Here is a 24,374-nt window from a genome sequence, read left to right as displayed (position 1 = left end):
ATGGGAACCCAGCCTGATAAATGCTTTGGGTCTAGTTGATCACCCATTTGGGGGGTCAGGAAGGATTCCTCCCCCCATGGGCCAATTGGCAGAGGACCAAGGAATTTTTCTGCCTTCCTTGCAGCACCTTCAACCATAGTGGGATAAGTAGGTAGCCGCTTAGTGCTTAACTGAGATACTTGGGTTGAATTCTTAATTCGTCGCAACTTTTGGCCAGTTTCCAGTGCAGTTAAAAAGATTAAATAAAGGGTGTCCAGAAGAAAAGACCTGGTATTTAGTGATGGGTCTTGGGCTTATGGCATATAGGGTCAGAGCTTGTAGCCTTTGCAGTCCGAGGTCAGACCGTGTGGCCCATGGTCCCCACCCTTCTGCACCCTCTGTTCCCCTCACTGCCCTCCTCAGGGAGCTGAGTCCTGGCGGGAGGAGGGGGGGAGGGTGAGAGCCTGAATCGGTGATATGGTAAGGAACCAATTAAATGCCTGGTATAGGAGAGGATGGTTGATGGATGGGTAGCGCCCCTCCCCTGTGCTGCAATTTAATAAAAGTTGCAGCCTGCCACATAGCTCCATGCATGTATGTGTCTTCATTCTGCTGCTGTGTCCACATCAATTAGCTTTTAGCTTGTTGAGCACAATTTGAACGGTATGTAATAGTTAAAACTATTGACAACTGTCGTTGGTTTTATATAAATTTGCATAAGTCTACAACTCTAGCAAGTTTACTAAATAATTGCACTTCCAATTATGCAAAATATATAGGACCAGATTCTCAGCTAGTGTAAATCGGCCTAGGCACGCTGACTTCACTGAACCTTGGTTGGCTTACACATAGCTCATGATGATAGTAAGCACTATACTTGATAGTGGTTGTAGGATTGAGCCTTTATTAAGATTAAAACAAAATGAAAGAAGGAGAGGGGAGTATGTTGTAGGATCACTAGGGAGGCTGATGATATTGTTTGAAGATAACAGACTTTTTTTGTACACCTGTATAAAGTTCTTTATTCCAATGCTTTCAGGAAGCCCAGTTGTCAACCAAGCTCTTTAATATGACATCCAAATCCTCCTTTCAGACGTAAAAAGATGGTTAAGATATTGCTCATTCAAATGTATGCTGACCTTGAATTTCCTTCAGTTGTCTTTAATAGCAGATTGCAAAGGGAGCTCAGAAGTGGTGGTGTAGTTCCAAGCTCCACCTTCGTACAGGATCCACAACACCAAACATCCACTTGTGCCTCTTCTCTTCTTTATGGCCTTGCCATAGAGCGGGTGTGTGCTGGGATGCACTGGCTAGTTTAAATGGCTTTATTTTTCAGAGGCAGGCATAATAACAGGTACCTTATTTAACCACAAGCCTGAGCATCTTCTGCATTTAGCTAACTACTTTTCAGAGTGTAATTTATTAGGTAACTTTTTTTTTTTTAATTATAGACAATAATGAACTTTTTCAAGCAAAAGAAAAAAAGAGGCATTATTGTTTTAATGGAGGAAATCTATTGCTTGAATCATGTTTCCTCTTGGAGTGATATTCCTAAGCGTTAAACAACTTGATTTAAATTATTTTTTTGTATTAACATTCTTTGTTTTTAATTTTGTTTTCACTGCAATAGCCTCCTACGAGGCATCTCTCATTTTTGTGCAGGTGCCGTCAGCTCCTATTAATGGCAACATTTTAAAAGTTATAAATGTAAAGTGGCAGTGTCATATAAAATTATGATCAATGATGTTTCTTAATAAACCTACACTACAACATGATTGCTTAGGAAATTCTGCTTGGAGACCAATATTCAAGTTTTATAATAGGAAGTGAGCTTTACTACCCACTTCCCCAAAATCTCCTTCTACAACTCACCTTCAAAGTTAAATCTTTTAAAACAGGCAATTAATTATCTGGCATTTCTCATCTCATTGGATCTAATTAGCTCTAGACTGGATTCTCTCATTCACTTGGGAAATTATAATAGACTCTGCATTAGAGTACCTGTAAATTCAGCCATTTTGGAAATGGACTCCAGAATGTGGCTTACTTTTCAGAGGACTACAGCATGGCACAGAGTGATTACCCTCACTTATTGACTTGACCTGTCACACTTACTCTGCGTATCTGAAGTTATGAAAATACTAGATGACACACTTGTTTACTTTAGTTTGAAAAGTCCCTTTGGTGGATGAAGATATTTTCACTGTCTGTTTGATGGTTTCTGTCTACTCCTACTCTGTATCTTCTGTGATGTGATTTCATTTTACTTGTCAAAACTATTCGGAGGGGGTGGCAGGATCAGCTTTATTTGAAATCATTTTCATTTTCTGAAATCTTATTTAAGAAAATCCATTGTTTAGAGCATGACGTGAAACCAAGAGGGTTACATTGCTCGTCTCTGTTTTAAGACCTGACTGAGTAGATTTTTATAACCTCTTTTATACAACAACAAAAGGAAGTCCAGTGCAAAGCATATGAACAGATACAGCATGTCAAATGCACCTTTAGTGTTATAAACAAAGAGAGAGTCATCACTAGGAATGCAAAAGATGGAGTAATTGGTGTTTGCAGTGGCCCCAGATATAGGGTTGCCAGGAATCTAGTTTTCTACCAAAACGCCTGGTCGAAAAGGGACCATGGCAGCTCCGGTCAGCACCGCTGACCAGGCCGCTAAAAGTCCGGTCTGTGGCACAGTGGGGCTAAGGCAGGCTCCCTGCCTGCCCTGGCTCCAGGAAGTGTCTGGCATGTCTGGCTCCTAGCGCAGGGGCAGCCACCGGGGCTCCACACGCTGCCCCCACCCTGAGCCAATGGGAGCTGCGGAGGCAGTGCCTGCAGGCGTGGGCAGTGTGCAGAGAACCCTGGCCCCTCCGCCTAGGAGCCAGACATGCCAGACACTTCTGGGAGCCGCCTGAGGTAAGTGCTGCCTGGCCAGAGCCCGAACCGCTCCCACACCCTACTGCCCTGCCCCAGGTTGGAACCCCCTCCCCCACCCTAACTCCTTCCCAGAGCCTGCCCCCCTAACCTCTGCCCCAGTCCTGAGCCCCCTCCCACACTCCAACCCCCTCAGCCCCAGTTTAGAGCCCCTTCCTGTACCCCAAACCCCTCATCCCTGGCTCCACCCCAGAGCCCGTACCCCCAGCTGGAGCCCTCACCACTTCCCACACCCCAACCCCCTGCCCGGTGAAAGTGAGTGAGGGTGGGGGACAGTGAGTGATGGGGGGGGGGAAATGGAGTGAACAGGGGCGGGGCAAGGGTGTTTGGTTTTGTGCAATTAGAAAGCTGGCAGTCCTACCCAGATATAGCTGTGTCTGAGGTTTTTTTTCTTTTGTACTTACAGCAATATGCAGATCTTATAATGTCATACAAACACAGAGGAATCTCTCAGATTACAGTAGACAGCATTTTAATGTAATGTCAGGAGCTTGAGTAAAGGTTTAACAGCGAGGACTCTTGGGCAATAGTAATTTATATCCTTCCCTGAATGATACCTCTCCATCAAAGAGGCCTACGATACTTCAGCCAAGGGACTGCAATTAAAAATAGATATACAGTGCAGCTGAGAAATGAGTGACACTTACCATCAATCTGATATGTGCTTTCAGAAAGTCCTTCAGTCTCATACCCACCCTAGCTCTCATGTTAACAGAAAGGCTTCTACACAAATAAGCACTAAATGCAGCAGTGAGAGGCAGCATGAATTTCAGCAGACCTGAAATGGAAGCTGTTGACAATGGGGGCCTTTTAGTCACATTATGAATTTTTGTGTGTGTGTGTGTGTATAGGTACAACCTTTATGTAATTCTGTGGGTCAGATCATGGCTTCATGCTACTGGCTGTGTTGCCACCTTGTTACAGGATGCAGCATGCATTCTCCCACAGGTTGTGCTGGTTTAGCAAGTACAGAGGGGGCAGCCTTCTTGTATCTCTTTAGGGAGCCTAATACTCCTCTCAGTGCTAGTCTGGAGTAAATCCGTATGTGATGGACCGCATCATGGATGGCACACCAGCAATTGAACCGGGGACCTTCAGAACTAAAGCCATGAGCTGCTACAGCTTGAGTTAGATCCAAGGTGGGACTGTCACATCCACATATCATCTGGGGATTAGGCAAAAAAAGGGGACCTACAACACACTCACCAGTATATTACATTAGCACAGGGGTCGGCAATGTTTGGCACGTGGCTTGCCAGGGTAAGCACTCTGACGGGACGGGCCAGTTTATTTACCTGCTGACGCAGCAGGTTCGGCCGATCGCGGCCCCCACTCGCCGCGGTTCGCCGTCCCTGGCCAATGGGGGTGGTGGGAAGCCGTGGCCAGCACATCCCTCGCCCGCGCCGCTTCTTGCCACCCCCATTGGCCCGGGACGGCGAACCACGGCGAGTGGGGGCCGCGATCGGCCGAACCTGCTGCGTCAGCAGGTAAATAAACTGGCCCGGCCCGCCAGGGTGCTTACCCTGGCGAGCCGCGTGCCAAACGTTGCCGACCCCTGTGCTAGCACATCAAGGGTGCAAGGACTGTAACTGTGGTTGTGCCCAACACAGAGGCATATATGAGAACTAGGCAAATCTTGCTAACTTATCTGAAATAGAACAGATTACCTTAATTATCCTTAAAGCTGCTTATACTCTGTTAGATCAAAAAGTTCTCTAATTTAAGTACCATAAATAAAAGCACCATAGCCAGGCAAATAAAATGTACCTTTTACATATACAGGATGTGATAAATTCTTTCCCTTTTTGTTTGAAATGTTCTTTTTGAGTTGGTGAGCACATCAAATGGTGAATTGTCTCTAGATTCTAACCATCCCTTATTTGAAATGACGTGTTTACAGGAGATGTTTGTTACACATGCTGAACAAGAGTCAGCTCCCAGACTGGACATTTCAGTGGGAGTTACATTGTTGTAACTAAGATATGAATTTGGCCTTCGTCTTAGTGTCTAGGGCACTACCTGTGCTGTGATGCCGCTGCTGCTTGAGAGACTTTCGATGTGCGAACCCATATGATGGTATTATGGGGTGGATGAGTGTATCCTAGCAATCAGAATGAAATCCCTATATTTCCTTTATTTGTAACCTACACCATATTTACCTCCATAACTACATAGAATTATTCCACTTCTGTCCCATTAGTCCTCCAGTAACATAAGTGGTCAACTTCACAGAACAGCTGATTCCTGCAGATTAAACATGAAATGAAGTAATGGTACAAAGATCCTTAGCAGCTACTTACATCTGCGGTAGTGCTAACGCTAGGAAGGGTGAATAATCTTTAATGGCCATTACATAGACTCAAATCCTGAAGGCAATTTGATTAGAGATATTGTGAATTTATCAAGCACACTTACTCAGTCTGAAATGTCTGTCTTTACAAGTAGCACCAAGGTCACTGAAACTGAAAGAGAGAGACAAAAAAGTCTATTTTTCTGTTTATTTTTTGCATAGTGACAGCAATTTGTCATGAGGTTTCCCTTCTATGTTAGCCAATTAGTTCCCCCTTTGTTCATCTGGGCCTTTTTATACCATGACAGAAGAGAGTGACATTAAAAAATAGGAAAATGTAATTGTAAAGCCACAAAAATTGGCTGGGAGGACTTGGGCGGAATGTAGTACCTGAAACTGTTTTTTAACTCTTCACTTTAAAACTGACTTTATTTCCAGTTTGACATGGAAAACTAGACGTAGCATAGGTGCTGGAACTCGGGGTGCTGGGAGTGCTGCATTTCCCCCTGGCTTGAAGTGGTTTCCATTATATCCAGGGTTAGCAGTTTGGTTCAATGGCTCTCAGCTTCCCCACTATACAAATTGTTCCAGCACCCCCGGAGGGAAGAAGGACGCTGGCATAGCACAAAACTACTGCTTGAACTATGGGAAGAGGCTATCCTAACAAGACAGTGAGCCAAATCTGGGTTGATTTACTTAATGGGAATAATCTCAATGGGACTTCATTTTAGGACTGTTTAGATAGCGCTCGATTGATATATCCTTACTCCCAATGAGTAGCATCTTACTTCACAAGTAATCCCGATAACTTCATTGGTACTAAATGTGGAGTGAGGAACTATTGAAATCAGTGTGAGTAACTGTATTGCAATCTGGCCCAGGCTAAACACAGCAGGCTTTGGCCCAGTGTCACATTTGAAAGGGTCATGTGTAATGTGAGGTTTTGAGGTGTATTTTTTCTTACACAAGCATCAAGACCTCTTGAAATATGGACTGAGTGCATTCTTTATTGGACAGATTGCATTCTGATTGTGTGCTTCCTGATTGCCTTTCTTGCCTTTCTTTTAAAAACACATCATCTATAGTCCCATATTCGACATTGGCTGTGGACTTCTGTTACTTCAGCATAAAAACATGAGTGTCAAAAGTGTGCAGTCTACATAGACGGCAACTTGCAGAGTCAGAACTATTCTCCTAACCTCAAAAAGGATGTGCAAGAAATCTGAAATATTTTAAGAATTCTTCCTGTGTTTATTTAGTACAGATTCATTGGTGGCTTCAAAAGAGTGCACAAGAGGTGAATAATTCAAAGAGACAGAACTCCCTTTTCCCTTCTTATAGGTAATCCCTCCAGAACAGGAGGTCAGACAGATTGGTCAGGCACTGTTGGGAAATTTGAAGTATTGCTCCATTTCCTGTCCCTTTTCTGTGGCGCTAATGGAGTATTTAAGACTTTGTGTCTTTCGGTTTGCTACCTTTCACAATCATTAAATTCACATGAAAGAAAATCATTATATTTTATTCAGTACATTTCTGTTTTATTGCATGCTTCCATTCTATTGTTATATAGAAAGGTTTTGCTCTGACTGATAACATGCTGGCTGGAAGAAAGGCCTGGATTTGTTCATGTTGATTAAAACGTACAATCAAAAGAGGCAGTATTAGTACAAAAAATCTTTTGTTCGTGGAAAATGAGGCCTCTTGTCCCTTTATATTATAGTCTGAAGAGACACTTCACTTAAATTATTAATCTGTCTAAAAAGCTGTGCTACCTCAGTTCACCAAAGAAATCTACTTCGCGGAATACCACAACTATCGTATTCAAAAATAAACTGCCCTGATGCTGCCGCTGTAAAGATTGTTGTCAGTGAGAACAACATTTCTCTGATCTGCTGGGAAATCAGCCTTCATAACCTTGGAACGTTCAGCAGGTGAACAATACTAATCCTATATACAATCCACGACTTGTTCTACATTAAACAAAGAAACCTTTGCCTCATCGCAATATTGATGCTCATGCTTATACACTATTGTGATGGGCAGTATAGAAATACTTGATTGGTAAATACAAATTTGGTATTGCCCCATTCCTAGTATCTCACCACAATATTAGATTCTGTCAGTTCAGTAAAACAAATATTTCCTCGTGAGTATAAATCCCTTAATGACTATTATTTTGGTATTAACACAGAGAACAAATGTTTATTCTAAATTGAAACTGAAATTTGACCGTGACATTTGCAAGTTAAAAGTCAGAGCCATTAAATTATAAAAACAGGAACATATTGCAAATTAACCTATAGCAAATTAGAAATGCACAAACTTAATACACTTATATTTGGTAGGTCATGGGCAAATTTCACTTAAAACAAGGCATTATTTACAATTTCTAACTGCAGTTGCATACTAAGTTCCACTTCACTGCATGTGGCAAGTCCACCTTTTAAAAGGTTATCTAAAAGGAAGTTAAACTAACTAAACCTGATTCTTTGCTCACTTACATCAATGTGCATTGGCAGTAAGGGATTGTCTACACTGAAAGTTTTAGCTTATGTTTATCCATGTTACGTGATCCAGAACAACTGTTGTGCAAGCAGGGTGTCCACTCCGCTTTGTTCTTTTGGGTTAAGCTCCTTCCCTTTAGGGTCATTGTGTTCACACAGTGCTATGTATTGAAATAAGGACACAGTTTTCTGGACAAAAGCCCTATGGTGCATTGTTCTGCTGCTAGACTGTATGCATTCTGGGATTTGTCTTGCTGCACATTGTGGGATATCTGCCATAAGACACTGGAATTCTGGGACTTGCGGTCAAACTAAAAACTTCCCATGAGTCCTCTCCTTTCATTCCGTTATTCATCTGTTTGTGAGCTAGTGCCAGCCAGTCAGCATGGAGAAAATACTGCTGAGAGTTGTGAACTGATTGTCATTAATATGAACATGCTGATGCACCTGTATCTCAGATGTGTGATGACTTGAGAGGCAGGGTGATACAGGCACCTGTGGAGAAGGAGAATGAAATTGAGCAGTCACTTTTTCATAAACTTTTCCTGGAGCGGCTTCATTCAGTGAGCAGCCACTTCTGGACTCGAGCACTAACTAGTCCAGACTGGTGGGACAGGTTAGTGGTGCAGACCCGGGGTGAGTGGCAGTGGTGGTCTAGAAATCTGTGTGCGGTTCACCCTGGAGCCACAGCACCATAACACCTACATGAAAGCTCCCCCCCAAGTGCGCAGAAGTATGTGACCATCACTATTGGGAAGCTTGTCACCCCTGACTACTACTGGTCAGTAGCTAACCAGTTTGGTCTTGGTAGTCCTCTATCAGGGCTGCTGTCATGAGATGTGCCCTGCTATCAAAAAGGTGCTCTCCCCCGGTGTCATTAAGCTTGGTAATGCACAGGAGGCCATGGACGGATTTGCATGGTTGGGGTTCCCAAATTGTACTGTACATTGTACATTGTACATCAATTGTACATTGATGAGATACACATGCATATTCTTTGTCTCTTACACATGCCTGAAAGTTCATCAGCAAGAAGGGATGTTTGTCCATGGTGTTGCAAGGTGTGCCTGATCACCGTGGTAGGCTCAAAATTAACATGGGGTCGTCTGGAAAGGTCCATGATGCCTGGATCTTTTGAAATTCTGGCCTGTTTTCTGCAATGAGAATTGGAACTTTCACTCCCAGGACCACTGTTGTTATGATTCTCCCCGTGATTCATATTCTGGGAGGCCTACCTTACCCTCTGGCTTATAAAGCCTTTTACTGGACCCTCAGGGTAACTGTATCCTGAGTAGCTGCAGAGTGACAGTGTAATGGGCATTTGAAAGGCTGTAGTGTAGATGGAGGTGGTTGATGTCATGGCTGGCAGCGGCTAAGCAATATCTACATATTGTGTTTTGTGCTGTGTCTGTGAGAGCAAGGGAGAGAGCCTTGATGAAGGGTAGATGGAGGAGGTGGGCAGACTTGAAGCATGTAATGAACAGCCAGGGAGGTGGCCTCTAACAAATGCTGCAACGGGTCAGGGCCCAGGGTTAGAGATGTGCTGTGCTTTTACTTTGAGGCTAGGGTGTTGCGGTGAATGTAGTGTGGAGGGGGTAGGGGGGCTGCATGTCTGTGCATAGGGATTTTATTATGCTTAGTGCATGGGTGTGTGTAAGGATTGCTGGTGCTTTTTATAAGGATTTTTTCATCCGTTGTGCAAGGATTTAATGATTTTTTTAAACAGTTTCATGACACTTCCAAGGATTTATTTATAATAAATAATAAGCCACATCACAAGTTGCAAATAAGAAACCTTCGTTTGAGCATAACAGTGCAAAATTGAAACCCAGTGCAAATTTTAAAAAAACTAAGTGCTGCAATGGAGCCTATAATATTTAAGTAGAAATGAAAGTTTAAGAATTGTTTCCAGTGTTGTTCTGATTACCTTTCCCCAGTGCTGGGTTTACAATGGCGCCAGTGGTGCCATGGAGCCGGGCCCATGCTCAGAAGGGGCCCCGGCCTGCTCTGCTTGCACTGTGCCCTGAGACCCTGCCAGGCGGCTGGCTCCCCCCTGCCCACCACTTGCTCCTCTCAGCCTGCCAGCCAAGGGCTCCTCTCCACCCCCAGACCCTACCTGCCGGCTTTTCTCTGCCCCCTGCTGGACCCCAGTGCACCTCTGGCTCCGGGCAGTCTCTGCTTCCTACCACCTGTGGGGCCCCACATGTCTCACCGGAGCTGAGCTGCCTGGGACTGGTGCAGAAGCCTGGCCAGTTGGGGGGCACAGTGGGGGGGGGGGCTTGGCCCTGGCCTGGCTGATTGCGCCACTCCTGAGGGACCAGAGCGATTCCCCGCCCCGGGACCAGCCCTGGTTGCACAGGCAGCTCAGCCCGACAGACACAGTCCCCTCCCAGAGGGCCGGTGAGTGCAGCTGGGAGGTAGGGTGTGGGTCTCTGGAGGGAGGGGGTGCTGGACTGTGAAGGGAAGGGGAAGATCTCTGTGTATTGGGGCACAAGGGAGTGGGGGTTCTGTTTGGGGTGCTGGGGCTGTGGGCAGGGGGGCGCTGGGCAGAGGTGGTGGTGTGCAGGCTGCTGTGCATTTGTGGCTGGTCTGGGCGGAGCACTGGGCATAGTGGGTCCGGGAGGTTATGGCCACTGGGAATCGGGGGAGGGGGTGTTCTGGTGTTGGGCGGGGGGCTGTGTGGCATGGCATGGGCCCACCCCTGAGGGGAAGGGGCATGCTGGCAGCACAGGGCTGGGCGGGCCATTGTGCGTCTGGCGACTGCCGGTTTGTAAATAGTGTCCTCGCACTGAGCTGGGCAGAGCGGGGCCATCCCTCCCATGCCATGCCCCTGGCCAGCCCCTTGCTCCGGGAACTGACCAACTGCTCCCACGCCATGCTCCATTGCCCCCAGGGGGGCCCACAAATATGTTTGGCGCCAGGCCCACAAAAGGTTAATCCGGCCCTGCCTTTCCCAGACTGGAAGACCTCTGTGGAGCTCAAAACCTTGTTCCTTTCACCAACAGGAGTTGTTTCCATAAAAGATATTAACTCACCCACCCTGTCTCTGTCATATTTCAGAGTGGCACTTTGACACAGTCTTCCTGAGATAAATCAGAGGTTTCAGGCGGTGTAATTGAACATTCTGGGAAATAAGATAAATTAATGAATATTGTGGAATGTTACCATTGTTTAGCACAATGAGTACTAACCGTTGTTAACTTTTTAATAATAATAATAAATCCTTTTAAGCAGGATCCAGTAATATCCTAAGCAGCACAGATTAAAGCATGGTCCTCAGATGTTTAATTCATTTTGAAATCCTCCAAGAAAAAATTAATTGATGGGCTGGTAGGTTCTCATTCCTCTCACCTTTAATCTAGTTTAATCTTTAAACCTCCATTTTGGTTCCCTAAAACTCCAACAGATTACCTTTTTGTATTTGGCCCTGGTAATCTGTTTAATATCCTTTGACAAGGAATATTCTTATAACATGCTGAGTCCTGCATGGTTTAACATGAAAAAGTATCAAGCTTCCCAGGATAAAGACAAGCAATGCTTATACATTTGGGGCCTAGCAAAAGAGATACCCTGATCAGACATTTTGAGAGAACAGAAATTTTAGTTAGGAAGTAGAATGTAGCATTCTTGGGTTTCTAAACATTGTAGAGGAGGCAGGAATATAAAGAATTTCAAGAGCTTTTGTTAAACTTTGGCAGGTTGTAGGCCAAAGTACTCACTTTATGCATAAGTTTCTCCAGCTTCTACATAATTTTTAGCTTTTGGGCAATAAGCTACAAGTAAAGACAGTGTAATGGCCCAAATTCTACATAATTTTTAGCTTTGTAAGCAGCTAAGTAACTAAATAGCAAGTGACCAAGGGATGGCAACAAACATAACACAGCTGGCTTCCAGCCATTCCAAATCCCATTTCCCTTCGCAGCACTTCCTATCACTACTCCACAAATAAATTTCAGAAAGTTGAAAACATTGATTCATATTTCTTGGTATTTCTGAAGAAGGTAAATGGGGATGTAGGGGCAGTAAAGGCAGAGAGAGGTCGGTTGTTGTTTTATGTTTTTTTCAAATGATTGAAATCACAGTGTTCGTGGATGTCATGCACATTGCATAGGACATTTAAAATGTGCTAATTTTGAAAACACCAAAGCTCACAGATTGCCTTGCCATTATTAGTACATATGGCAGGCAGATTTTTATTGTTGGTGTTCTACTTGTAAAACGCAATGAAGTCTGTCAGGGTATTTTGTAAATCTTGTGAAGAATGAATAATCTCAAGGTGACTGGAAGGCTCAAAGGTTTGGGGGAAGGGAGACTTTCACAGCAAGGTCAATGGTTTGAACCTGTCTTGGATCATTATGGTGAATGTCTGCATTTCATCAAGGTATTTCCATCAGGTTTCTGATGGGGAAGATAAGGTGTTAGTGAGTCAAGAAGGCTAGCGTGGAGTTTCTGGGAACCACTGAAGGAGAAATGGAAGCAGGTGTGCCTGTTCTGTGTTAGCCTGCCGCAGGAGGGTGCTCTAGGACAATCCCATGGTTCAGGGGAATGGGGAGCACAAAACTGAAGAATCTGTTTTGTGAGAAATACATGAGAATTACAGTAATGCTTGCCTGACAATGCCACTGTGACATAGGTAAGTTTTATTGTGCCCATTTTTCCAAGAAGGAAACTGAGGTAGAGAGAGGTGAAGTAACTTGTCCAAGGTTACGCAATGAGTCAGGGGTGAAGGTGGGAATTGGATCCAGATATCCTAGTCTTCAGTACCTTATTCTAACCACTAGCCAGTATTCCCTCTCTTCTTAACTACAGTATAAGCCAGGTATGTAAGGACTCCATTCTAGCCTTTAAAAATTGGCTATTAGTGACATCATTGAATAAATTAAAAATAAAAATAAAATAAATTAATGGAGATATCCCATCACCTAGAACTGGAAGGGACGGTCAGGTCATCGAGTCCAGCCCCCTGCCTTCACTAGCAGGACCAAGTACTGATTTTGCCCCAGATCCCTAAGTGGCCCCCTCAAGGATTGAACTCACAACCCTGGGTTTAGCAGGTCAATGCTCAAACCACTGAGCTAACTAAAATTCACTCATCATCTTGTCAGTATTGTTGGCTTTATCCACAGTTTAAAAAAAAATAACCTTATAAATCTCCCCAATGACACACTAATTGTCTGCAGGTGAAAGCAGGTGGTTTTGTTTTGTTTAACTAAAGACCTCAGAGAAAATAAGCTGCACATGAGGAGAAATTGCCAGTCTTTTCCCTAACCAGTGCAATACTGTCAGCTTCCACCTAACAGACTGCAGAAATGTCACAACTAATACAAACTCTCTGTGTCATGAATATTCATAATCCACAAGAAGCTGAAAGAACTAAATAGTGTTAGAAAACAAAAATCAAAACTAACAGCAAGACCTCCACTATCCAATAACCACGCTGAAAGAATCAGGCACCTTTGTGAGGCTTTGTCCCCCAGAGCCTTCCTGGGGACCTGAAGTCTGGAAATCACATCAGGTGTAACCACAGCATTCCGCGTGGAACACTCTTGTGGATGGGGTTGGGAGGCTGGGATTCTGATGTGGAAGTTGGAGTCTGGTTTCCTTTTGGTGAGATGAGGTTCAGGCTTCAGCTTGGGCGAATCAACTGCTTCTGAGTGATCAATCAGGGATTCTTTTGTGGGAAAGAAGTCTGTTAAATGTGTAGAGACCAGGATACTGGTCTAATCAATATGTTCCTCTTTCCTGTTAAGGTACAGTGCGTTTAAGAAGTGTTACAGTCAAATCATGTCTTTCTGTACCATATGTTTTATTTAAACACAAGTCGTTGGTCTCAATACAGGAGTAGCTGGGTGAAATCTAATGGCCTGTGAAATACAGGAGGACTGACTAGATGATGTAATGGTCCCATCTGGCCATTTCTATGAATGTCTGAGCATTAGAAAGGAAATTTGTACCCAAGGTAATTATATCAAATAGGTGGTGGTGGTGGAATGTGAAGACAGCCTAAATATTCCTGACAGATTAGGCTATGTCTACACTGCGTTGTAAACCCAGGGTTTGTGAGACCCAGACTTGTGGAGACGGTTTCCAAGTCCTTGCTTAAGCATACACACTGCATTGTAAACCTGGGCTTACAATTGCTGGGCCTACGTCTCACAGCCATGCTAATGAGTCCCTACTACACTTTTGACTCAGATCTGCAGCTTGAGCTATGTCCACAGTGCAAAATGACAGGCCTTGAACCTGAGTCTAGCAGGACTCGGGCTCTGACCCACCCCCCTAGCAGGGTCCTAGGACACGGATCCTGAGCAATTGCTGACCCAAGTCAGACTGATTTGTGTGTGGAAAGTGCCCCTTGTGTTCTTGGCTGCTATGTTTGTTAGCTCTACAAATATTTTCTTCCCTTGACAGGAATCACTTCAAACCCACATGACCCTAAAGTTCTTCATCGTCTCTTGACATCCGTAAGGATTCATCAGTTTCTGCCATCTCATCTCTTACGCCATATGAGTGGAGACAAATGGCAGTTAACTTCTTATCCTGTTAGCAGGGGTGTCTCAACTACTCTTTGATTAGGCTGCCTCCCTGTATTACCTCGTGCCAAAATGTCTCACCTCTTCCCTAACTTTATGCTTGTTATTGCTACCAGATGTGCTTTAGTGTGAACAAAAGAAATGGGAATAGTGGGCTTATCTGTTGCAGAGGACAAACATAGATGATTATGGGCTTATCTAATACAGCTGCCACTGGTTTATCTGTGTCTCTTCACAGCATGCAGTATTATACTTCGTCTTCTCTCTCCTATGAACAATCTTTGTACTACTTATGCCTGTACTGTTTTCAGGCCTAATACGTTGTAACTGTATAGAATGTACAGGTAGGTCATTTTTTGCTGGGGCTCATATAGTCATAAGCAATAATGAATGCATTAGGAAAGCAAGGGAGTCACCAGTGAGGTAAAGAGGTATAGATATTGGATAGGCAAAGCACTTACTTGCAGAGTTCTGTGGATCAGCCTTCTCTATATGTGTGTAGCGTTAAATACTGTGTTGAAATATATGCTGCTGTTTTGCTATAAGAAATGTGTGTTGCATTCCTTGTTGTACTTTCAAATCATTCCGGACTTTCCATATAACTAATAATGTTGCTTCATTTGTTACTGTTATCAAAATTGCTTTCTAAATTAGATTTAAGGCATCCGCCCTCTTCTGGGGGAGGGGGGGTACATACCAAATACTGTACTGTACTTCATCTCCTTGTCAGATGAACAACCCCCTTTGCATTTAAAATACTAAAATAAAATGATTAGTGTTTCTTTTCCTATATTAGAATTAATGATTATATTGCAATGAGTAAAGAGGGAAAGCAATTCGTAGAATCAATAATTATTGGTGTGATGAGCCTGCCTCTGACATCGCTTCTTAGAAAAAAATTGCATTGTCCTTTGCTGCAACAAAATTGCTTATTTAACAGTCCCTTTCTGTGTTTGACCGTTGCTGTACTTCCAATAAGGAAAAGCAAACATAAGTCAATTTGTGCTGAACTATCAAAAATAATAATAATGAAAACTGGCCCTGCATTCAGTGCAAAAGTTGTATAAGGGAGGAAAATAGAATTGGGTGTGTAGTTTGCTAATGCACCTGCTTTTAAATGTGGATCATTGATTAATGGCATTAGTATGGTCAGGAAATTTAAAATTCACTTAAAGATGGATTTGTTGGAAAGCCAGCTACAGTAAGACCATGGGTGAGCAAAACACTTAGAGAGAGTTTTATGCTACAAAATCATAACAGAATTAGAAGTTCAAAAAAGCAAATGAGCATTGAGGATAAGATAACTGTCCCTTTATCTTCCCCTTATAAAAATAGAAGTTTATTTGCCCTTTAAATGGGCCAATAAAATCAAATCGGCACCCTACAGTGTTTGCTGAATAGGTAATCAGAAGTCTTGAGCTGCAAAGAAAGAAGCAGGGAAACTTTAAGAGATGAAGATATTCTAAAGTAATGTAGCTTATCAAGTCACTCTATAAAGTATTAAATATGTAGAGTTGTACTGAATAGAGACATAATTCAGGAGAAATAAAAGATGCTCTTTTTGTTTTAAGACAAAACTATAAATTCTTTGTGATCCAACAAATGCATCTGAGAAAAATAGAGTTACAAGTATCAGCCGAGAGCAGGGCCGGCTCTGGCTTTTTTGCCGCCCCAAGCAAAAAAAAAAAACTTGCGGCGTAGCCAGAGCGGCAAAGCAGGGGAAAAAAAAAACCTGTGGGGTGGCTGGAGCCAGGGTGCAGAGGGACTCCCTGTGCTGCAGACGTGCCCTGGCTAGCAGGGGGAGAGAGAGAAGGGGGGCGGCCAGAGCTTCAGCGGGGCGCTCGCCACGCGGCCCTGACCGCCGTGCCGCCTGCCAGGAGGGCTCCGCGCCGCTCCAGTCGGTGGGGAGGGAAGGATACGGGCTTGCTACAGACCCTAGGTTTGGGCGGAATGCCGCCCCATAGAATCTGCCGCCCCAAGCACGAGCTTGCTCGGCAGGTGCCTGGAGCCGGCCCTGGCTGAGAGGCAGATTCAGAGTAGTGAGTAACTGTCCTGGGATGCCCCAGGCAGGCAATATCCTGCTGTTGATTTTTAGACATCTTTTGACATAGATGCTGTCACATACCCAATCTGCCCATAATCACTAAACAACTTCCCTGTTCATAATACTCATGCCCATAGAAGTGGGGATGAGCCAGTCAGAATATAGACACAATTTAATTCTACTTTTTAAAAAGGCAAGAGAGAGAGAATTTGGCCGAAGAGATGGGGACTACAGGGCCTAATCTCAGAGGTGCTCAGCACCCACAGATTTCAGCCGAGTTGTGAGTTTTCAAGTACTTCTGAAAATCAAGCCCTGCATATCCTCTGTGTGAAATAACAGAGACAAGGTAGTTTGATGGGAATTCTAAGGCATTGGACTTTCAAGATCAGGAACTTAAATGTTACTCTACTATGAAGGGGAAAAAAAGGATATTTTTAAAATTTGTTTCTGTTGGTTTAGTATTTGGCAGCTTGTGAACGTAAAGCCAGCATCCATTCTGATCAAAAATAAGAACTGGTACCCTAAGTCAGACAGTTGTCTTTGATACCACATAAATCCATGAAAAATGTGTTTCTGTAGTTCTTTGGGCATATATAATAATTTCTGCTGAAACTCTTTCAGAATCAAAATTTGTACATCAATGTACATAAGAACGGCTGTCCTGGCTCAGACCAAAGGTCCATCTAGCCCAGTATCCTGTCTACCGACAGTGGCCAATGCCAGGTGCCCCAAAGGGAGTGAACCTAACAGGTAATGATCAAGTGATCTCTCTCCTGCTATCCGTCTCCACCCTGTGACAAACAGAGTGTAGGGACACCATTCCTTACCCAACCTGGCTAATAGCCAGTAAGGGACTTAACCTCCATGAATTTATCCAGTTCTCTTTTAAACGCTGTTATAGTCCTAGTGTTCACAACCTCCTCAGATAAGGAATTCCACAAGTTGACTGTGCGTTGTGTGAAGAAGAACTTCCTTTTATTTGTTTTAAACCTGCTACCTATTAATTTCATTTGGTGACCCCTAGTTCTTGTATTATGGGAATAAGTAAATAACTTTTCCTTATCTACTTTCTCCACATCACTCATAATTTTATATACCTCTATCATATCCCCCCTTAGTCTCCTCTTTTCCAAGCTGAAAGTCCTAGCCTCTTTAATCTCTCCTCATATGGGACCTGTTCCAAATCCCTAATCATTTTAGTTGCCCTTCTCTGAACCTTTTCTAGTGCCAGTATATCTTTTTTGAGATGAGGAGACCACATCTGTACGCAGTATTCAAGATGTGGGTGTACCATCAATTTATATAAGGGCAATAATATATTCTCTGTCTTATTCTCTATCCCCTTTTTAATGATTCCTAACATCCTGTTTGCTTTTTTGATCGCCTCTGCACACTGTGTGGACATCTTCAGAGAACTATCCATGATGACTCCAAGATCTTTTTCCTGATTCATTGTAGCTAAATTAGCCCCCATCATATTGTATGTATAGTTGGGGTTATTTTTTCCAGTGTAGCACTTAGTGTTTACCTGACTAGGTTCTAGCCCTGCACTTATTGCCATGGCATCAGGAAGTCTGATGATGGTAAATCTATGTTGGGATGACAATGGGAAAACATATGTTGGATACAGCCCAGTTCAACATTATTCATTTAGCAGTAGTAATCTCAGCAAGATTCACACCTGTGAAGTTGTTTTAAGGTTTGTCATCTGTAGGCTGAAGCCATAAAAGGACTACATGATGATGCATATTTGACCAGGTCTGATATTTTAGCCAGTAAAGGGCAGTAGCAGTGCATTCACATTGTGTGATGACAGCATATTGCTACAGGGATTGTATGTCTATGGTTGTTTTCATTTTGTTGGGCCCCATCCCCAGAGCAGAGAGAAGACAGAAAGGGATGGTGAGGACCTAAGAGTTTTCAGATTTCAACAGCACACTTCTTGCTTCCCTGACCAGGAGAACACGTAAAAGAACAGGGCATTTAGCACAAATGTATTCGCTTAAGTGTTCTCTATAGTACATGATCCATGAGAATGTATTAAGGGTCTGAGTCTACAAGGTGCTCAGTCAGTGGAAGGTGAGGGCACTCATCATCTCACAGGATCATGGCCTAACTCGGTAGATTTTCTTATAGAATTGACAGATCTTAAGCTGTAACTTTCACTCTATGCATCCGAAGAAGTGAGGTTTTTACCCACGAAAGCTTATGCCCAAATAAATCTGTTAGTTTTTAAGGTGCCACCAGACTCCTTGCTGTTTAAGCTGTTAAAATGATCCTGATACTGTCATAATTTCAGATAGAGCCTTTATTTTTTCCCTTCTTTTTGGTATACTTCTATTTTGCCTGTAACACAGTTCGTTTTATTTGTTTCTTCAGCAGATAATTTGTGTAGCAGACTTTCTGTTTTTATTTTCTGCTGGTACATAGTTTCACAAAAGTGCATTTTAGTAGGGTTACCATATTTAAAAAATAAAAAAAGAGGACACTCCACGGGCCCTGGCCCCGCCCCTTTCCCACCCCCGTCCCCACCCCAACTCCGCCCCTTCCCCAAAGTCTCCGCCCTAACTCCCCCTCCTCCCTCCCAGCCACGCGAAAAGGGCTGCCCGAGCGCTACCGGCTTCACGGTTTGCCGGGCAGCCTCCAGACCCTGCGCCCCCGGCCGGCGCTTCCTCAGCACAGCTGGAGCCCAGGAGGGGAAGCGCCCAGCTGGGGGCGCAGGGTCTGGAGGCTGCCCGGCAAACCGTGAAGCCGGTAGTGCTTGGGCTTCGGGCAGCCCCCATGCCTCCGGACCCTGCGCCCCCGGCCAGGCACTTCCCCTCCCTGGGTCCGGCTGCTGTGCTCCTCCCCTGACTCTTCAGCTCTGTGTAAGAGCCGAGCTGCCCGAGCGCTACCGGCTTCGGGCAGCCCCCTTGCCTCCGGACCCCAGCCGCTGGCCGGGCACTTCTCCTCCCCGGCTCCAGCTGCTCTGCTCCTCTCCTGACTCAGACTTCGGCTCTGTTTAAGAGCCAAGCTGCCCGAGCCAGCGCTACTGGCTTCGGGCAGCCCCCTTGCCTCTGGACCCTACGCCGCCGGAGCAGAGCAGCGGGAGCCCGGGAGGGGAAGTGCCCGGCCGGCGGCTCGGGGTCCGGAGGCACGGGGGCTGCCCGAAGCCGGTAGCGCTGGCTTAGGCAGCTTGGCTCTTAAACAGAGCCGAAGTCTGAGTCAGGGGAGGAGCAGAGCAGCCGCGGGAGAGGAAGTGCCCGGCCGGTATTTTTCCGGACATGTTCGGCTTTTTGGCAATTCCCCCCGGACGGGGGTTTGATTGCCAAAAAGCCGGACATGTCCGGGAAAAACCAGACGTATGGTAACCCTAATTTTAGGCAATCTGTTAATTCCTGTGTCATCATACCCATAGGCATAAATGCTGGTTGTACTGTGGTTGCCTTTGTATCTTTTCCTTTTTACTGCTGTGGAGACTTTTTGTAAACTTTAAAGAAAAAGTCGGTGCTTTATTTATTCCTTCCTCTTTTCTCTCTAAAAGTAGCTGCTATTATTTGCTGTTGGTATCCACTTTTGCTCACATCCATTTACAATGGTTAATCTCTTAAAAGGATTCTTTAATGGCACTTATATTTTTGCATCTGGGTCTCCTGGAAGAAAATCAAGTGCTCACAGCTGAGTAGCTATTCAAGGTGTTATCTATGATGTCAATGACCTGGTATTGGAGAGTCCTTTTTACGATAAACAGGCTTTAATGATTCTGAACGTTAGCATTTGTGGTAGAAATGAATGTTTCGGTGTAGTACTTTGGAAAGCAATATATCTTCATGTAGAACACCTGGCTTCTTTTATATGTAATTCATTTCCCTTGCATCTTGCTAGGTAAAATGTGTGGAGATTAGGGGTGGCTGAAATATTTTTTTCTCATCTGCCTGGTTTCAGAGATCACCAGCTTCCATTGGACATGGAGAATGGTCCAGCTCTCATATGAGAGCTTAGTTCAGCGTGTGGCATGGGGCAGCGTGCAGGGGACAGCAATGTTGCTGCCTAAGCTATGGCTGTTCAGATGATAAAGGCTGGACACAGTCTCCTGAGATGTCAGTTGGCACCTTTCATGAGCACCAAATTCACTAAAGCATTCTTCTAATGTTAAATAGTGGTAATGGGTTTTGTTTTACACTTTTAAGCAACCAAACAGCTTTATAAACAAGTCTTTGTAAAAAGGAATGCACTTTGACAACCTCCCCTGCCCCCGCTAATCCATCTTCCCTTTCAAACAGCCACTTTTTATTGCTAAACACCTTGCCAAAGGAAATGTCCCCTTTGTTCCTTAAATGTGACTTACCATGACCACCTGAAAAGAATTATACTTCCCTGAGACCCAGGCTTTCTGCACCGTACTTGTTGAAGGTCTGATGTCTCATGACCCTGTGGGGTGTGAAACTGGAGTTTTATGCCCGTGGCAAGGGGGGATTACTGGATTTCCAAAAGGATAAATAGCACGTAACAATTGGCTCCCCTTAGTTGTGGGATGGTGGCTGGTGTTGGGCTATCTGGCTTACCCCTGAAGATACTGGTTAAAAGATATATGAGTAAAGAATCTCTGTCCCATGGTCATTAGCTACTTCTGCTGAAATGAAACTCTATAGCCAGATTGTAGTATTAGTCTGAATGAATACTGATATCTAATGAAAATACTCCTTTATTTTGTTGCTTTCTCGGAGCAGCCACATTTGTTCATTGCCAGTCTGGATGCTACTAACTGTGTTGGTAACATAGATTAGGAACATAAAGAGCTCACCCCGACCCATCAACTCTGGTAGGAAATGAAGGAGCTCAACAGCTCACAAGTGGGCGTGGGACTGGTGTTGAAATTTTGTTTTTACTTAAAATGAGCTTCATAACTATGAGCCAAGGAAATACAAGGGGTGTAAGATGTACCCGATTTATTGCCCAGCTCTGCTCCCATGGTTGAAAGTCTTGTAACTGTTTTGTCATTAGTTAGTTTTGCCAACATAAAAATAATTTTAAAAAACCTATGCCCTTTAGAGGATTTATTTCATATGTATGATATAATGTTGGGAAATAGAAATACAGCTGCCAAGTATGCAGTGTAGCTCAGAGATAAAGGGCTTGTCTATCTTGAGACCTCCTCCTCTCTCCAGGATAGTCCCCGGAGGCTGAGATTAGCTGGGATGTTTGAGTTGACAATCTCTGCATTAAACATTGGGGGCTGAAGGCAGGTGGGCTCAGAGCAGGGGGTTTTCTACTCTGGAATTTGTTACTTTCCTTGGGCTGACACTGAACACTTCGCAACCAGAACTGCAATTTTCCTTTTCTCCGCTGACCCCTCCCATTAATTATATAACACTGCTTCATGGTGGTTTCAGATTGTAACAGTTCTGTCTTTTGTTTGTTAGTTTGTTCACAGTTTTCTAGAGGAGTTTATGCCATCTTTGGATTCTATGACCAGATGTCCATGAACACACTGACATCATTTTGTGGAGCTCTGCACACGTCCTTTGTCACACCCAGCTTCCCAACAGATGCAGATGTGCAGTTTGTCATTCAGATGCGGCCAGCGTTAAAAGGAGCCATCCTGAGCCTTCTGACTCATTACAAATGGGAAAAGTTTGTATACCTCTACGATACAGAAAGAGGTAAGAACCATCCTTTTAGGAGGCTTTCTATTATCTAACTTGCTGGAAGTAACCAATGTCAGGCAATGCATCCCTGGTTGCTTTTGAACACAAGTCGTTCTTTCTGATTGATTGTCCTAGAAAACAAAAGGTTCAAATATGTTTGCAGGAGGAATAACTTAATGCTCTTGCATCTGAAGAAGTGAGGTTCTTACCCACGAAAGCTTATGCTCCCAATACTTCTGTTAGTCTTAAAGGTGCCACAGGACCCTCTGTTGCTTTTAACTTAATGCTGTAAGCATTAGTTTTGGAATACCTGCGTTCCCTGGAACCAAAGGTTTAAATTCTGGTAGGGTTGCTGACTCCTTCCAATGTAGAGAAGGTAAACACCATGCAGTTTATTGTTACACAAGACCTGTTACACAAGAAACACATAATGCACTACAGCCCACTTCTTTGGATGCATAGAATGGAACATATATTGAGGATATATATATATATACATGTATGTTCCAACCTACATGTGTGTGTGTATATATATCTCCTCAATATACGTTCCATTCTATGCATCCGAAGAAGTGGGCTGTAGCCCAGGAAAGCTTATGCTCAAATAAATTTGTTAGTCTCTAAGGTGCCACAAGTACTCCTGTTCTTTTTGCGGATACAGACTAACACGGCTGCTACTCTGAAACCTGACATAGTGCACTGGCATTGAAGATCCCATAGTGCTTTTCATAACTGTGTGCTTGTGCCCTGAAATTGGACAAAAGTAATGCATGTTTTCCCACTTGGCTGCCACACTGCACCTTAGAGGAGGCTGCACTTCAGTGCTGTGGTAAGCATATAATTGATGAAATGTTTTGAGGTTCTTGGGATGAAAAGTACTGCACAGATGTGTAGCATAGAGTGTTAGCGAGTGACTGGACATGTATATGGATAACAAGAATATCTGGAGTTCTGATAGCTAATACTAAAAATAAAATGGAAGGGATATTAAACCTCATGCTTAAGGTCCTAAATCAGCCTTTAACTTTTATGAATTAGAATGAGATTTTTCAGGGGGGTGGGAGCAGATTATCCCACATATATCTGTTGTAGGGGTTTCTCTGAAATATCTGATGCTGGCCATTGACAAGATACTGAATTAAATGAGCCACAGGTCTGATTCAGTATGGGAATTCCTGTGTAACATTTTATTGTAATGAACTAGTAATGTGTATGTGTACCACTGCCCTCCTTTGCATAGATTCAGAACAGGTAACTGTGGGCCCTATGCCCTACATGGCTCATGGAGATTCTCCTTTAGTTTAAATAGTAGGGGATGTCACTTTTGGAGCAAAAGGATCTGGGTTCTATCATTGCCATGAAGTTCTGAGGGGCTTGGTGTACAGCAGAGTGACAAAGGTCAAGTCCCAAGAGGCCACATTTGACCTGTTATTACTAAATGGATTTGTGCAAAGTTTTCATGATGTTTGGTGCAGCTAAAGGTTGGGCAGACATTTTGTGTAGACCAACATTTTAAAAACATGGGACTGAACGTGCGGAGAGACAGAGGAGCGCTGATAGATTTTGGGAAGCATAGATCATGGTAAAGTTGAAGTGTACTATTAATCTGTGAGATCAAGCAGAAATACATGGAGAATTCAAGAATTCTCTGCAGTTGAGAATGCTGGTAGTTTTAAAACTTTTGAAACTCACTGCACAAACTTCTATGTCTCTGATTTAATTCAGTATATGAAACTACTATGTGTATTTTTAGTTGAACTCTAAGGTGACCATAATGTCTTTTATCTAAGAACCAAATGAACAATATCAACAAATGATCATTACAAAATGGTATTTAATATTTTCTAGGATAAAGTGACCTGAAAGAATTAAGATGAACATGTTTTACTCAGAGAAAGAAACACATTATTGCTCCAAGTTCAGGATTAGCAATGATTGAAAGCCAAAAGGTTTGGGGATTTGATTTAGTTTGGAAAATCATCCATATGTGTGGAGCCTTCTCTAAACCTTTTTGCTACACTGTAAAAAGGGGTGTATTTTAACATGTTAATGTGTAAAATTCTAGTGAATACAAGGCAAATTGTTGTTTTAACATGAGTTGGCTGGTCATGGTAAACTGTAGGGGAGTTGACCAGCAAACACACAATAAAACTACAACTTACCTTGGCTTTGCAGAGATTTTAAACATGTTAAAAACACACCTTTTTCCTAGTGAAAACGAGACCTAGGAGTCGGGGTCTAGCTCTGTTATGCTCTCTCCCCCTACAGTTGTCATGTTGAACCCAGCTCTCTGCCTCTTCATCTGTATTATCTTAATAGATCCTTACAGTTGTTTTTGACGATCCCATTATGAGCCCAGCAGTCCTGGCTAGCGTGGATTTCATATTTCATGTACCTTGGTGGTACGCACATGAAAGCATGTGGGAAATTTGAATTCAAGGACAGCAAAAGGCCACTGAAGCGCCT

At 43.7% G+C, this 24,374-nt stretch overlaps 1 protein-coding gene and 1 long non-coding RNA gene across 12 annotated transcripts in view; one reads left to right on the top strand and one right to left on the bottom strand.

The window, feature by feature from the left end:
• The window catches only part of GRIA3 (glutamate ionotropic receptor AMPA type subunit 3), a 211,544-nt gene that overhangs the window by 20,072 nt on the left and 167,098 nt on the right, over window positions 1-24,374 (top strand). For all 11 annotated transcript variants that reach the window (XR_010590293.1, XR_010590292.1, XR_010590289.1 and 8 more), the window contains exon 3: window positions 21,684-21,923. Coding sequence is in view for 5 of the 11 variants with exons in the window: in XM_065556647.1 (XP_065412719.1) it covers window positions 21,684-21,923 (240 nt within the window). In the remaining 6 variants the exon portion in view is untranslated. The remainder of the gene's footprint in view (window positions 1-21,683; window positions 21,924-24,374) is intronic.
• Window positions 8,724-13,362, bottom strand: LOC135973598 (uncharacterized). Its single transcript, XR_010590506.1, has 3 exons — window positions 13,159-13,362; window positions 10,744-10,828; window positions 8,724-8,858 (listed from the first exon to the last, which is right to left on the bottom strand). It is a non-coding gene; the product is annotated as an uncharacterized LOC135973598 (long non-coding RNA).

Source organism: Chrysemys picta, chromosome 9 (genome assembly GCF_011386835.1).
Source record: "Chrysemys picta bellii isolate R12L10 chromosome 9, ASM1138683v2, whole genome shotgun sequence".
Taxonomy (NCBI): Eukaryota; Metazoa; Chordata; order Testudines; family Emydidae; genus Chrysemys; species Chrysemys picta.
The sequence above is the reverse complement of the archived record's forward strand: the minus strand, read 5'-3'. Positions and strand labels throughout refer to the sequence as shown.